This window comes from Manis javanica, chromosome 4 (genome assembly GCF_040802235.1).
Source record: "Manis javanica isolate MJ-LG chromosome 4, MJ_LKY, whole genome shotgun sequence".
Lineage (NCBI taxonomy): Eukaryota > Metazoa > Chordata > Mammalia > Pholidota > Manidae > Manis > Manis javanica.
Window position 1 is genome coordinate 41,783,610 of NC_133159.1, and position 15,053 is coordinate 41,798,662.

Below are 15,053 nucleotides of genomic sequence, written 5' to 3' on the forward strand. Positions count from 1 at the left end.
TAATAAATGTGAAAGGTTGACTTGTAGACCTTTTTTACTGTTTCCATGTTGTTGGTCATTCATGTTTCTTATTCTGTGGATGACTGATTTACCTATTTTTCTTTTCTTTACTGTGTAATGCTTTCAAATACTGATACTGATCCTTAGCCCATTACATGTAGTTATAAATATTTGTATATAATACCTACGCATTTTTTTCTGAACTATGAGAATTAGTTGCAGATGTTTTATTATACTCAGATATTTCATCATAATTCTCTTAATAAGGGCATTCTAATAACCACAATAATTTGTCACATAAAATTTAACATTCACATGATACTATTACCTAATATGAATATAGCCCATAATAATATTTGTATCTTCTAAATTCATGACCCAATCAAGGTTCACACAGTGTATTTAGCTATTTAGCTCTCACATCTCTGTTCTCCCTTAGTTTAGAATAGTTCCTCCATGTTGGGTTTTTTTTTTGTCTTTTGTGATAGTGGTATTTTTGAAGAAAAGCAGTTGCTTTGCAGAATATTTTCTCTCAATTTTATTTGATTATTAACAGATTCAGGTCAAGCATTTCTGGCAGGACTATTACATGGGTGATATGTTTTTCTCAGAGCCCGACACAGGGAGGCCTTGGGTATCAGTTTGTTCAATTGTTGGTTTCCATCTAAATATGAGAATTAATTTGCAAAGTTATGCAAAAACCCTGCAAGGTTTTGACTAGAATTGATTTGTATTTAGGGATTAATTATATCTTTTCATTAGATGTACTCCTACATAATTTATATTCTCTGTCACATGGTTTTTATTTAAAGATTTGTTCTTAATGATAAATGGTTCCTCTTTAAAAATTACATTTTCTATCTATTTGTTGCTAGGCATTGTTTGTCACATATTATTTCCAGCAGCTCTTTTTTATAAACTATAATTGTTACATTCATTGTTCAAAAGTTAAAAGATACAGTGAAAATCTTCCTCTAAACCCTGACTCTAGCTACCCTGTTCTTTCCCAGAAGCAACCAATATAACCAGTTTCTTACATGTTCTCCTAGAACTGTTTTATATATACAAGTTATTGTGTACATATACACATAATTGTGTACACATAATTTATATACATAGTATGTTACCATTAAATAAATGCCAGAGCCACTAACAGAAATGAAAGTCAGCAGGAAGGCCTACTGTAGAAAGAATGGTTTGTTTTTATAATCTGATGTTCTATAATGACTGTAACTTCCCAAACACTTGGGAAAAATCAAATTATTTAATGGAAAATTCCAAAACACAAGATCACCATTTTCATTCAGTGTACTCTGCTGCAACAGTTCCATGTGCTTAGAAAAAGGATCTTGGGCTCTTGAGAAACAGCAGATGACAGTTCTTCCCTGTGAAGCCCTTCACACTTCCTTCAGTGCATACAACACATCATCCCGGCTGACATTGAGCCGCACACGAAGCAGCAGGTCATTCCTGCTGGGCTCCACGAGGAGGAGGCGGCAGGAGCCCAGGTGAGAGCATACTGCCATGGTCTCTGACATGGTGGGGTATGGAAGTCCCTCCATCCTGCACAGTGCCACGTGTTGACGGTATACCTGGAAATAAAAAAGCAAATCCCAGGTCAACTGCTGGAAAGGTTAAGAGGAAGGGTAGTCCTGTGTCGCATCTGATCATTTATTTCTTCATTTGGAAAACCAGACACTTCCTGTCCAGGATACTCAATACCTTGGAAGGCATCAGTGGGTCCCCCAATGGGGCACAAATGCAGGGACAGAATGCAACACTGGCCTCGGAAACAGCGAACATCCGGTCTGAATCTTGCTTGGTTCTACCAATTACCTAAAGAAGTGACCTGGGCAAGTTATTTCACTTTTTGAGCTTCAGTTTTCTCTCTTAAATGTACCGCCACCTTCCTCAAATATTTAAAATGTCTAATAACTGTCACTATTATATAAGCAGTCCTAGTCTCCACAAGCTGAGAGTTCCAATTGAGATTGTCATAATTTAAGTCAAATTTTGCTGCAAGGGCATTTTTCTCAGCAGATACAGCACACAGGTGCCAAGGCATGACCTTTAGAAAAGCACAAAGGCTCACAGAGAATACTGAATCTGAATAAAGAGAGGCAGGAGAATAGCTGGAAACACACATTCCTAAGCCCCCCCGCCCCCACCCCCCGCATATGGGCCAGGCTCTGTAGTGCTTCCTGGCCACTTTCTGTCCTAACCAGGTGTAAGTCTATACCCCATACTCTTCTTCATCAAGACTGGGAGATGATCAGGAGCAGGGATATTAACCAATTCAGCTTAGGGTTCCCAGTGCACCTCACTGTTACTGGCACACTGTATATGTTCAGGAAATGTTTACAAATGAAAATCAAAGTCACTCTCTGCAGAAGAGCTGTCTCAGGCTCCAGAAGGAGAAAAATTTACAGCAAAGCATAATCAGCAACTAAATGTTTAAGAAGAAGAATTTAAAGAAGTAAAGAAAACCTGAAAGGTTGCAAATTAGTAGTATGTAGAAGGAAAATGTTTCCCTGACCTCTCAATTTGTGTCTAAAACATATTCATACACACACGTAGGTATACACACTCCAACACCTTTAACAATTCATCTTCTAAGGCAGCTCATTACCTATGAACGCTGGTTTTAAATAAACCTCTAAGGCACAAGCCCTAATGAGACTTTTTACTCAATATAACTGAGACTATGTTCAAAGGGTGTTTGTATTAATCTTTATGATTTGTTTTTAAACATGGCTCATTCTTAAAGCTGCGTCTCCACTACATAGTAAGCTGTGTTACAGCAGTAACTTTTGTCTTGTTCATCTTTGCATCTCCCACTCCTAGAACAGTATCCAGTACATAGTAAACCTTCCGTTTAAAATGCAGGAACCAGTTGCTAAAGGTCTCTTCTCATGCAACTCAATACTGCATAAGTATGGATGGTCTGACATTCTTCAGTATTATCAGGTTTGCACAAAAGACAGAACTGTTACATAGCAATCAAAATTTCCACATATTTTAAAGGTGTCAAACTAAAATGTAGGATTTGAAAAAAAGAAATCAATTACCTGCTGAAAAGTTGCTTCCTCCAGTCCTGATCGGTGGAATTCTGCAAGGATGGCTCTCAAGAAGCTCTGTTCCAGAATGGAGGAATTTCTTAAAGAAAAAGAGATGTGAATTCTCAGAGGTATCTGTACCACCAGCCCAGAGGAAAGCCAAACAAAACTTTCCTGTATCTTTAGAGAAGAGAGAGGAAAAAAACTTGGAAATACTCTCTCCTATATTATTCAGCAAGGATCCCCCCAAATCTTAAAATGGTATGGAAAATGCCACTTTGGAAGTGAGAGAATACAGCAGCTACAACTGAAAAGGTACCAGCATGTTCATTTCATGAGCCAAGTTTATCAGTGTGTGAGAAGTAGTGGCTTCCTTCTTCTTGTTCCAATAGCACTTTATTTCATTGAACTCCTACAGTTCAATAAATAGTAATTATTCTCCTATTATACTAGGTTTACATTTCTGTCTCCCTATAGACTATGCTTCTTAAGAAAAAGGACAATGTCATCATTAAATGTAGGCTGAAGGAGTAAAAGCTTAGGAAAGGCAACAAGCTCTCATGGTCAATCCCAGACTGTAGACCCCTCTGGTCTACCATGGCTCACGTTTGGAAAGCAAAAGCATCTTACCTTTTTTAAAGTTAAATATATATGACATCTAACACTGTGTGAATTTAAGGTATACCACATGTTACTTTGATTCATTTATATATTGTAATATGATTGCCATTGTAGCTCTACTTATCACATTACATAATAGTACAATATTGTTTATATTCATTAGAAGCATCTTACTTGATGGCAGTGATGTATGACGATGAAAACATCTCATCTACTGCTTCCAGTAAGTGGGCTATAGTGACTAGGCCAGGGGAGTCAGGGTTCTGGCAGGAGAACTCACAGATCTCTGAGGCACGCCTACAAATGTCTAGGCAGCGTCGTGCATCTCCAGAGAGCGCTGCTACCTACAAGAAGGAACATTTTAGGTATGTTTATCATTTCAACCCAGGAGAAAAACCAGCAGATTTTGGGTTCTGCTAAAAAAGGGAAGAGTGCTGGGGGTAGACTTAAGCCTGAAGTACTTAGCCCAGGTGGGAACCTGATGGAAGCCCAGATACAATTATTACACTTGCCTGGAATTCTTCCCTGAGTCTAAACCTTTGCCTTGGACTTACAGATAACTGCACAACAGAGAAGGCAGAAATTTTCAGCTTTATTTAATATTAGGGAAATGAAATCTAAAAGAAGAGACCCTTAGCCCAAGACCACTATCAAATAACCTGGAAACAAGGGTTCTTGTTCCTTGTGTGAAGACAGTCAGTGTGCCCCAGAAGCAGTCAGCTAAAACCAGGAGGCTGAGGTCCAGTCTTTTTTGGAGATAATGCCTCTCAGTTTGAGCATCCCTCACAGCATGTGATGAGTTTCAGAGGCTGCCTCGGTAATGGCTCAATGAACCAGAATCAAGAGGGAAGGAAGCCACAAAGTTAGAGGACCCAGAAGAACATGGTTTGATGAATGAAACCAACCCACAATGCCAGTGACTCCACTGTTGCTCCTTTCTTTCCAAGTACACAGAGGCTGAGAGGCTCCTGGGCTCCATTCACAGAAATGACTGTACCCTCATCCAGGCTGATTTAGAAGGCCCTCTGCACTGTAAACTTCACTGAGGGAATTCTTAGACTCACTGCAGCCCGCCAGGATCCCTCAGTATTCCTAGTGCCTGCCAATGATCCCAACGATTTGCTTGAACACCACTGATACCCTGCTTGACAACATCCTGAACTGGTTATTTCCTTCCAAGATTCATGCTACAGTTAAGTTTTAAAAGGCACATTGTATATATACATATATGTGCACATACACGCACACACACACGAACACCATCCCAAGACATTAAAAGTAGTCATCTCTGGGAAGTGGGATTAAGGAGTTTTTAAATTTTTTCTTTATATTTGTTTTCAGAATTCATATTTAAGACATTCAAAACAAAAGTCACTTTTCTAGTAACTGAAGATTCTAGTGACTGAAGTAATTAATTCTTCCCCTCTCTAATCTCCCAAATCCAATTGGTATGGATATCCTGTGATGTTTCTGCCCTATCACTTCTGCCTCCTGTCACCATTACCACTGACTGCCCTGTGAAGCAGTATATGTAGTGGTTAATAACATGGACTCAAGAGCTACTGCAGAGACCTAAAAACAAAAGTGAATAAGGGAACCCTGGGAAGCAAGAAAACACCCAAAGCAGTTCTCTCCCTGAGGACATTCAAGAGTCTTGGTGATTTGTAAACAAGCTTTCTGACTGCTGCTGGGATGAGGGAGGCAGAAGAAAAAGCTGGGACCCACCCAACATGGATCTAACAGAAGACCCTGCATAAACTTAGGACCCGACCTCCACTACAGCTTCAATATGAGTGTGAATGAGAGATCCATCATGCAGAAGGGATAGGGAGAAAAATGGCCTTTTTTAACCTTGGTGCTAGAAAGGTATAGAATGAAAAAAACAGAGTCTTTACAACCACAAGCTCTCACATGGATTTGTAGCCCAAATTTATATTATGTCTTTTAAAAACCACAAGTGGAGAATTTGTTTAAAAATGGTCCATTTTTTAAACTCTTTTGTTGAAAAAGTTGGTAGTGCTCCTTGGTAACTGACAGAAGCAAAAACAAATTCCAAATTAACTCAACTTCAACCAGAGCTTCAATTTGCAAAGTTCTAAGAAACAGGAGCATATAGGGAAAAAAAAATTTAAATCAATACACAAAAACAAGGAAACAAGGCCACAAATGCATGAGAACCAGCAATCAATAGAATAAGACCAACAAAGACTTGATATCATACCTAAAACATACAGAAAACATAAAAGTTTCTTTATATGCAAATGTTAGGTAGAAAGACAGACATGAGAGGGGTAGAGGGAGAATAAAGCCAGTAGAGCTCACTAAAACGGACTCAAAGAGTTAACCAGATAAAACCAGCCAGCCAGAAAAGACTCACAGAGTTAATGAATTAATCAGCTGATCTCACTGAAGATGTCTATATTCCTAGTCTAGTATCTTTACCCTAGAGAATTAGTGTGACCTTGACTTTGCATAATGCTGAACACAGAGTTTGGATTAGGGACTTTACATTTGTTACATTGCTTTGACTGTGTAAGTATCTTGCCTTGCTTCTTCTGGAGGCCCTCACTCTACTCTGTCTAAACCCATGGTCCCTATCTCAATGCCTTATGCTAAATCCTACCCAAAAAGCCGTATAAAACCCCAGACCCTAAACCCTTAGGGGCGCCTCTTCTCTAAGGTTGCCCGTACTCCCCTTTCTTTGAGTGTGTACCTTTTTGCCTTAAATAAAAGCTTCTCACTGCTCAACTTACTATGTTTTGTCTCTGTGCTCTTCCAGTTGTAAGTGTCTTTGTTGCTTTGCTATTTTATCCTATTCTCCAGACTTAAGCACTGGTCTTCACTCCGTCTCTGTCCTAATTCAGATAAGTAGGGAGGGGCTGCTGAGAGCTCTAAGCTCTGGGCTTGCAATTTCCCATCGCCTAGGTGACCCAGACCAGACTGCAGCTGCACGATTGTGCTCTTTAGTAGCCAACCTGAAAATCTCCTTTCTTTGCCTTTGGGAAGTTCTCAGAACGTAATCTCACTCCATCCAGTGCTCTGCAGCTCCCCCAAATCCTGGGGTGGTAGGGACTTAGTTTCCATGCTGTGCAGAATCAAGCAACTCTTGGTTTAGGAGCTGGCAAGGGATTTGCCCAATGCTGAGCTCGAGTTCAGTGAGCTTCCCTTTCCTCCCTCTGTTCTTTCTTACTCTCTGCTGCCTGCAAGTTCCCTGCTACTCTTGCTGTCATGAATTCCTTCTTCACCTCTGACTTCCCTGCATCTCTGAACTGAATTCCTTCCAAACACAAAGAAATGAGAGACTTGAAATTACAGGCAAGAGTTTTGGGTAAACACAGCATCCAAATTTGATGCCTTCTGAAACCTTATTAAAAGACCAAGAAACTGAAAAGGGAAGCAACAGGAGAGGAGTAAACAATAAAATTCTGCAAGTTGAAAAGACATGGCAGAGTAATAGTTGACTTAGCAGACTGGGGAAAGCCAGTTCCTGAGCTAATAATGAGGAATTCCAGAATAAATTTAAGTTAGATTAAAAATTTTCAAAATGCTTAGCTGTTAGTGGTACTGGAACTGGAGGTATGTTTGGCTAAAATAAGGAGGACTGGTTGCAAGTTAAGAAACTGATGCTCTAGATTAGGAGCCAGCAAACTTCAGCCCACCTTATGTTTTATAAAGTTTTATTGGAACACAGCTCTGTGCATTCATTACATACTGTGAATGGCTGCTTTTACAATCAAGGGCAGAGTTGAATAGTGGTGACAAAGACCATTACGGACACAAAGCCTAAAACATTTACTACCTGGCTGTTCATAAAACAAGTTTGCTGACCCTAGGTCCCTCCCCCACCTCATGCTGTTGAGTGAACATCAAGGCCACTGAGACAGTGTAGGGCTTGTGAGAAAATCTTCTGCCTTGGTAATTTGTACTGTTTCCATAAAACTCCTTGCCCTGGAGATTATCTGTCTTCTACCATGGCAGGAGACCAGAGATTTATTCTCAAGCAAGGATAAAAAATTCTCTGGACAGGGGGACATTAATTATCATTGCAGGGGAAGGGATGTCCCTTACTAAATATAGATGGCTACTGTTCACATGGTGAATTTGAAGAACTCTGCCCTCTCTGACGCTGACCCCATTCCCAGAATACTGCCCTCCTAGGATGCAGGAGTGGGATGCCAGGGTATGGGAAATCAGACTATCCCAAAAGAACTGAAGATCCTGAAATTGTCCCAATTAGATTATCCCACAGTGAAACTCTGAGTGAACAAGCCCCACTCTTGTGCTCAGAGCTCCCAAAATGCTTTTCAATCCCCACTTTTATGCTGCAGTAGACAACCAAGGCATCTGAGGCAAGTATTTAACAACACAGGATAGAGATCAAAACCAACAGGCCAAAGCATCTTGGAGGAAAAGGGAGAAAAAAGCTCAAATAAATAAGATGGCATAAAAAAGGGCCACTCAGAGGAAAAAGAAATTACATGATAGAATTGAAAAACTCTACCCAATAAAAGGATTAGATGGTAACTGTGAGGATCTCACTTTTAAGAAGCAAAGCTAGGAGACAAGCACCCTATCTGGCTCACCTCTCACCCTAGTACCGAATACTGTCACCCACCTCTGAGCAGGTGTTACGTGTGCTGCTGCTACAGGCATGCAGAGTTCACAGCATTTGGGGCAAGAAGAAACTAGAAATAAATTTATAATTCATTTAAGTGCTGAAATACTGTGGGTGTGTGGCTTCTTATGTTCAGCCTGAGGCAGATATTTAACTACTAATCTCAGCAGCCCCTCCCTAATCTGACAGGTTCCTTAGCAGCCTGGGAGACTATCTCATGAATCCAAGTTGGCCTCTCCCATGCGCTTGGAAGACATAAGTACCCAATACCTCAGACCTACCTTGGAGGGCAGACCATGGATCACCCTATAAATGTGATCTCATTTAGTCTTCACAATGACTCTGTGAAGTAGCTATTACTATTCCCATTTTTCAGAGAAGAAAACGAAGGCTCAGAAAGTTTTTAAGTAACTTTCTTAGTGTTAGAGCCAGAATTCAAACCAGCTTTGTCTACCTGACCGACTATACCGCCCTTTTCATTATACAAAGCTTCCTACTCCCTGAACCAATTAACCACTATTTGCAGATAAGCCCACCATACTCACAGCCTTGTAATTAGTTATACAATAAGAGGGGTAAGAAATTTTTCAGAATTTTGTTTCTAGTGTTTTGTGTGTTTTTATAGGACTTCCTAAACTTCTTATCTCCAGAGTACCCAACACAAGGCTTCACACTGACAGGTACTCAACAATACGTGCTGACTAGTTCGTGGGTGCAGCTAGGAGCTCCTCACAGCTGACTTACCTTCCTGGCTACCAACTGGATAGCATCATCCTCAAAGGCCTTTATATGTTTGAGTCGGGACACTAGGATCTGCTGCAGTTGGCTGTGAGTATAGGGTTGGAAGGACATCCTGGTAAGACCCTAGGGAGCCAAGATGACAGAGAAACAAGTTCACTGATTGCCCACTGATGGTCCTGGTGGAAAGCCACCCTCAAGTCCCCAAACATGATTTCTAAGTCATATATAACAGTTTATACATTTCATCCTGGAACTACCACTGCTTCCAGCTCCTTTCACTACTGACAATGGCCAGTGTGTCCTGTGGGGCAGTAGTTCTTAACTCTTTTTCATTTAGCCTAAAAGAAATGTTTATTCTACCAGAATCATTTAGAGTAGATGAAAGCAGAGGTGCTCTACTCAGTGTAGGTGGGAGGATCTTCAGCTCTGCAATATGCACAGGGACAACTCCTGGCTTCACTCCTCGCCCACAAGGGCAGAGGCCACACCTGCCTTTCACTGCTACACTCCATGCATCTAACACTGCCTGGCAAGAATGAGTGCCTACATACTTAAAAAAAAAATAATTAAACCTGCAGGGCTCTGTGCATTGCAAGAGTGTGCTGGGAGCAGAACACCAAGAAGGTATGTTTGCCAAGAGTCATGCAAACGTGGTGTATTTAAATCTAACATAGAGATTATAAGAAATTTTAGAAACCACATTTCTTACTTTTCCCCTTGCAGTTTTCTGTGTATTCACTTATGCAGACTCCTTGGCCCCGCCTGTGGATCTGTAAGAACAGCTTGAGAATGGCCCTAGGACTTACCAGTCGGCTTGACACCCGGTTCATCATGATGCGCTCTGGCAGATCCATGGTGTTGGCAATGGTCAGGACCACAAGCCGGGCCTCTTTGTGAGTGGGCCAGTCAAACAGATTATACATTACATCTTGTTTCTGAGTCCACAAAAGGTCAAGCTGCCAGGGAGAGTGGAGAGAGATGCAGTGTCAACCACAGAGACTGAGCCAAGGCCCAGAGTGAAGACCCATGACCACTGCTTCAGCTGCATGTGCTTCAGGTCACTTCATGAAAGCCCAAGGAGGTCGACGGACACAGGCCTCTTCCCACCAGATAAATGATAACAGGAGCCAGGACTTCCTGCCCACCTAGCACTGGCTCCGAGAACATCATGTTGAGGAACCCCACTTTTCTGGTCCTCCAAGGGCACCTCCTTACCTCGTCCACAAGTAGCACAGTGGTTTCCTGAGAGGTCCCTTGGAAGCAGAACCGCTCTGCCAGCAGTTTTACTGCATGGTTAGCTGTTGCCTTTTGGCCTGTCAGGTTCTACAATGGAGGGAAAAACAGGTATGCTCAACTGTAAGGATCTTACTTTCCTGGGCTTAAAGTTAAATTTGCAAGTAGAGTAAATTATTTAGTCTGAGGACTTCACTATCCTAAACTGCCATCTACGCTAGTCTTAACCGTAATTTGGAAGGAGAAGAAAAGGTACCAAGAGATAACAAAGAAAGTCTGTGGATTTGAAATGCAAATAAGCCACTACACCTCCCAGAAGCCCCTCCACAATCATTACTACAAAACTATTTATAAATGGGCATTACCTGTTGCAAGAGTGAGGTTCAAACCCTGACCTACCTCTAACCCCTCTTCCAGTTTGTGACACTGGCCCTGTGTGCAAATAGTTTCACCATGTTAATAAGTCCTGGCTTCCAATAATTATATATAGTTCCTTGACTTTAAAGTCCTTGAGAGTTAAGAGTTCAGCCTTCACTGTCCTTGTTACCTCTACATAAAGGACAATACCTGTCATGTAATAAACATGTAATATGCACTAAATTAAACGAATCTTTCCCTCTTTATGTGCCACCAAGAAACTGTGTTTTCCAAAAAGCCCGAACAGCTTTGCTCACCTGTAAGATTTGCACATAGACTTGGTGGGGTTCTGTCAGCTTCATACCATTGACCTCAATGTACTGAAAGGGAGGAACATCACTTGCTTGGGCTGCCTGCTGCAGGCAGCGTATCACTTCATGCACAGTTGCAGTCTTCCCTGTCCCAGGGACCCCAGAGATGTACATGCACCTAGTACAAGGGAAGCCCATGAATTAGGTCTGGCTCAGCAGTCTCACACTATCACCAGTAAGGGGTGGGAACGTATACTGAAGGAAGAACCAAAACCCCTAAAATGTGGAGGTAGGTGTAGTCAGACCCATCCTTGGAAGCTAGTCGAAGCAGGACGTGTTTATATAGAATCATTCATCCCACAAGCAATGCTACATGCAAACTGCCTACCCAAAGAAGGCCAGATTCATTTTCTCTAAAAGACAGAATTCCAATTTCTATAGAATTACTTTGACACCAAATGTTGCTTCAGAATCTTTGGGCTTCAGCAACAGTTTTGTCTGTTCTCCTGACGCTAGGGAAAGACTGTTGGCTGAACCAATGCACCTGAGGTGGTATACTAGCAGGGGCCTTTCCCCCAACCATCCTGCCTGCCTCGGCCTGACTCACCCTCCAGTATGGTCAAGGAGTTTGCTTTCCACAAAGTTGTAGATGTCTTGGAATTCCTGTTCCCGACAGGGAAGAGACTCAGGTACAGCAGAAACATGCAGCCTACAGTTGGTGGTAAATGAGGGAAAAGGGGGACCTTAGAAGCATTTCACCATTTACTCAATAATAAATGGAAAAGACATGCCTACATGAAACCTCAATCACGAATCCAAGAGAATGCCTTCATTCTCAAATATCTTCACTTGACCTCAGAATCTTTCTCCACCTAAACCACCCAATTCAGTGGTACTAATCAAGGGTACATATCACCTGGAGAACTTTCCCCAAACCACATGGCTAGACCTCATCCCACAAGAGATTCTGATTCAGCTGATTTCTGGCAGGATCTAGGCTTATGTACTTTGAACAAGTCCCCACATAGTTCTAAAAGGTACCATAACTGAGAGGTGTCCTGATGAATCACTTTCCCTCTCTGAGAAAATGGTGACAGAATCTGTCCATGTTAGTGTACCCAGACACTACTTGACAGGTTTTTTTCTAATGTAAACGCATTCATTTTACTCTCCACCTTTAACATGTACACGAATGACTGCAAATTACTCCCATGTTGTGTGAATGAAAGCTGAGGCCATTTCTGCCTCTCTGAAAGGGCCCCACAAGCAGTGTCACCTCAGCCGGGCCTCCTCAAGCACGCTGGACGGCTCCTGGGCAGCCAGGTTTCGGCTTCGGATCTGGGGGGTGGCGTGACGTGGTGTTCTCGGCTTGGGCTATATTAAAAAAAAAGAGAACATATTTCAGAAAGAAAAAACAAAGCAAAACCCATATCACATCAGCAAAACTGATTTATGATTATCTGATAAAAAGAAAAAGGTGGTAAATTCGTCTTTGTTCCTTTTATATAAAGTACCATGATTCTTCCTCTCTCTCCTCACATTACACATACACTTTGTTCATATTCCAAACATAATCTCTTTTTTTTTCTAATTTACATACAGTATTAGGCTTTAAAAACAATGTCAATATGAATAAAGAATAAATTTAAGTACGGATTAAATACTACTTAAAAGTAAGTTATTATCTTGAAAGAAATAAAAGCAATTATTAAGAAATCCTAACTACTCTGTTCAAACATAGGGTAGAGCAGAAGGCATAAACTGGGCTTGAGTCATAGGATCCTCTGCTAGATTTGTTTGAAAATACGGTCAAACTTTAGCTCAGGATTTCCATAGTCCATATACAGCACCTGGAGAAACCTCACCAGATTTTTCACTATAAACTCCAAGGTCTACTGTTCAGTCTAGAACAACTCTTCGGTATAGAACAACCCTATTCTTTTTTTCCTGGCTACTGGCTGTCTAGAGCAGGCCTGCCACCCCATCTTCATGGTTTTTCCAAAAAGTTTTCCTTTCTGTGGGGGCACTTAACCTACCCACCCTCTGCTTCCTGTCAGACTATAAAGTGATAATAATGTCTCCACCCCTTCCTCAGGCAGAATGCATTCAGACCCTGTTTAATGGTTCTACATCTATTACCTTGGATAAAACAGGAAAGGAATAACAAAACTTTGCTGAGAAGGTATCAAAAAAGTTGGTGGACTACAAGTCTCTTTTATTATACTAAAAATGCCCTTGCACCCTATATCCCTTCCTCTGGGTGGGACCCAGGAGATGCAATCAAACCAGAACCCGGTGAACTATTTGCATAATAAGGAATACCAGGCAAGATTGCCACCAGTCCAAATGTGATCTGTTGGATTTCCTTCCCTAGAGGTCTTTCTTTGACTTCATTCCAAACCCAGTCACTTTTCTTGATATGGAAAAATGGAGATTAGCTTTAGAAAGTCTCCTAATTAGGCTTTTCCAAACTGTGTTCTAAAGAACAATATACTCCATGAAAAAATCTGCTGGTCAAAGACACATGATAAATCTCTCTTGGAAGGTCACAATAACATTAATAAATTAATGGCCTCGAGAAATCATGAAACCATCTTAACTTTGTTTAATCCAAACATTTCTCAAGAGTAATTGAACCCAGGAAGATCCTCTTTTCTTAATAGCTTTCAGTGTTCTGCTAAAGTTCCACAGGAAGCAGAAGAGACATCCATTTATCTCATCCATTTCACTATTACACAATTCATTACCAACACCTAAGTTAGGCTCCCTGTTTCTCAGGTGTATTAGTGGCACAACAAAGCCAACAACATGGCTCAGCAGTCCTGGGTTCAATACCCACTGAGACTGATGATGCATGTCCAAAGCACTTGACTAGCTTTGGCAGGAAATGCAAAGATAAGGAGCTAATTCTTGTCTTTCCCTCAGAAAGTTGGTTCTTGACCATTTGGTTCTGTATCTTAAAAGGAACTTGAACTCAAATTCACTGTCTATTGTTAAAATAGCCATACAACCCAAAGCAATCTACAGATTCAGTGCAATCCCTATCAAAACACTAAGAAATAAGCTAACCAATGTATTAGGGACCACCAAACAGATTTCTAAGGCCCAAGTATTAAAGGTTTCATTAATTCTGGAAGTCTCAAAATGGCCACCCATGAAAAACTTAAAAAAAAAAATTAAAGACTAAACAATTGGTATCTGCATTTCTGTTGAAGAATAAGCAAAATGCTTACCTTTTCATTTTCTTTGGTGCTAGGTGCCCACCAGAATGTGGATTGCCCCCCAACTCTTTTCTTTGCATAACACATCTTATGTAAATAAAATGTATCCCTTTGAATTTCTGTTTCTCTTGCCCATCTCCTCTAGGATATAAAAACTGTATAACTTGGGCTCTTTGAAACATACCTCCTACCCCAGCTATACAAGTTATATCTTCCTGGGTCTAGAGCTAAAACTTTGGCTCATATAAAACTCTTTTATTTCAAAGTTATTTTTTGAATTTTTCATCAACAATACCAATGGCATTTTTCAATGAACTAGAGCAAGTAATCCTAAAATCTGTATGGAACCACAAAATACTCTGAACAGCCAAAGCAACCTTGAGAAAGAAGAATAAAGCTGGAGGTATCACATGTTCTGATTTCAAACTATATCACAAAGCTCTAATAATCAAGACAGTATGGTACTACCACAAAAACAGACACAGATCAAAGGACAGAATACAGAGCCCAGACATAAACCCACACTTATATGGTTAATTAATATGTGACAGAGGAAGCATGAATATACAGTGGGGAAAAGACAGACTGGACATCTACCTGAAAGAGAATAAAAACTGAACCACTGTCTTATACCATACACAATAATAAACTCAAAATGGATTAAAAACCTAAATACAGGACCTGAAACTATAAGACTCCTAGAAAAAATCATAGGCAGTAAACTCCTGAACATCAGCATTGTAATTTTTTTCTAGATATATCTTGCCAGGCAAGGAAAACAAAAGCAAAAATAAACAAGCAGGGCCACATCAAACTAAAAAGCCTCAGTACACAAAAAGAAACCATCAACTTAATGAAAAGGCAATGTACTATATGGGAGAATATGATTGCAAATAAT

At 40.7% G+C, this 15,053-nt stretch overlaps 1 protein-coding gene across 1 annotated transcript in view; it reads right to left on the reverse strand.

Moving 5' to 3' along the window:
* Nucleotides 1–341: 341 nt before the first annotated feature.
* Nucleotides 342–15,053, reverse strand: part of ORC1 (origin recognition complex subunit 1) — a 39,968-nt gene continuing 25,256 nt past the window's right edge. Inside the window, exons 8-16 of the mRNA XM_037021750.2 lie at nucleotides 12,211–12,308; nucleotides 11,542–11,643; nucleotides 10,941–11,112; nucleotides 10,249–10,356; nucleotides 9,840–9,989; nucleotides 9,037–9,156; nucleotides 3,852–4,021; nucleotides 3,069–3,156; nucleotides 342–1,592 (exon numbers count right to left, since the gene is read on the reverse strand). Of these exons, the coding sequence (XP_036877645.2) occupies nucleotides 1,398–1,592; nucleotides 3,069–3,156; nucleotides 3,852–4,021; nucleotides 9,037–9,156; nucleotides 9,840–9,989; nucleotides 10,249–10,356; nucleotides 10,941–11,112; nucleotides 11,542–11,643; nucleotides 12,211–12,308 (1,203 nt within the window). The 3' untranslated portion in view covers nucleotides 342–1,397. The remainder of the gene's footprint in view (nucleotides 1,593–3,068; nucleotides 3,157–3,851; nucleotides 4,022–9,036; nucleotides 9,157–9,839; nucleotides 9,990–10,248; nucleotides 10,357–10,940; nucleotides 11,113–11,541; nucleotides 11,644–12,210; nucleotides 12,309–15,053) is intronic.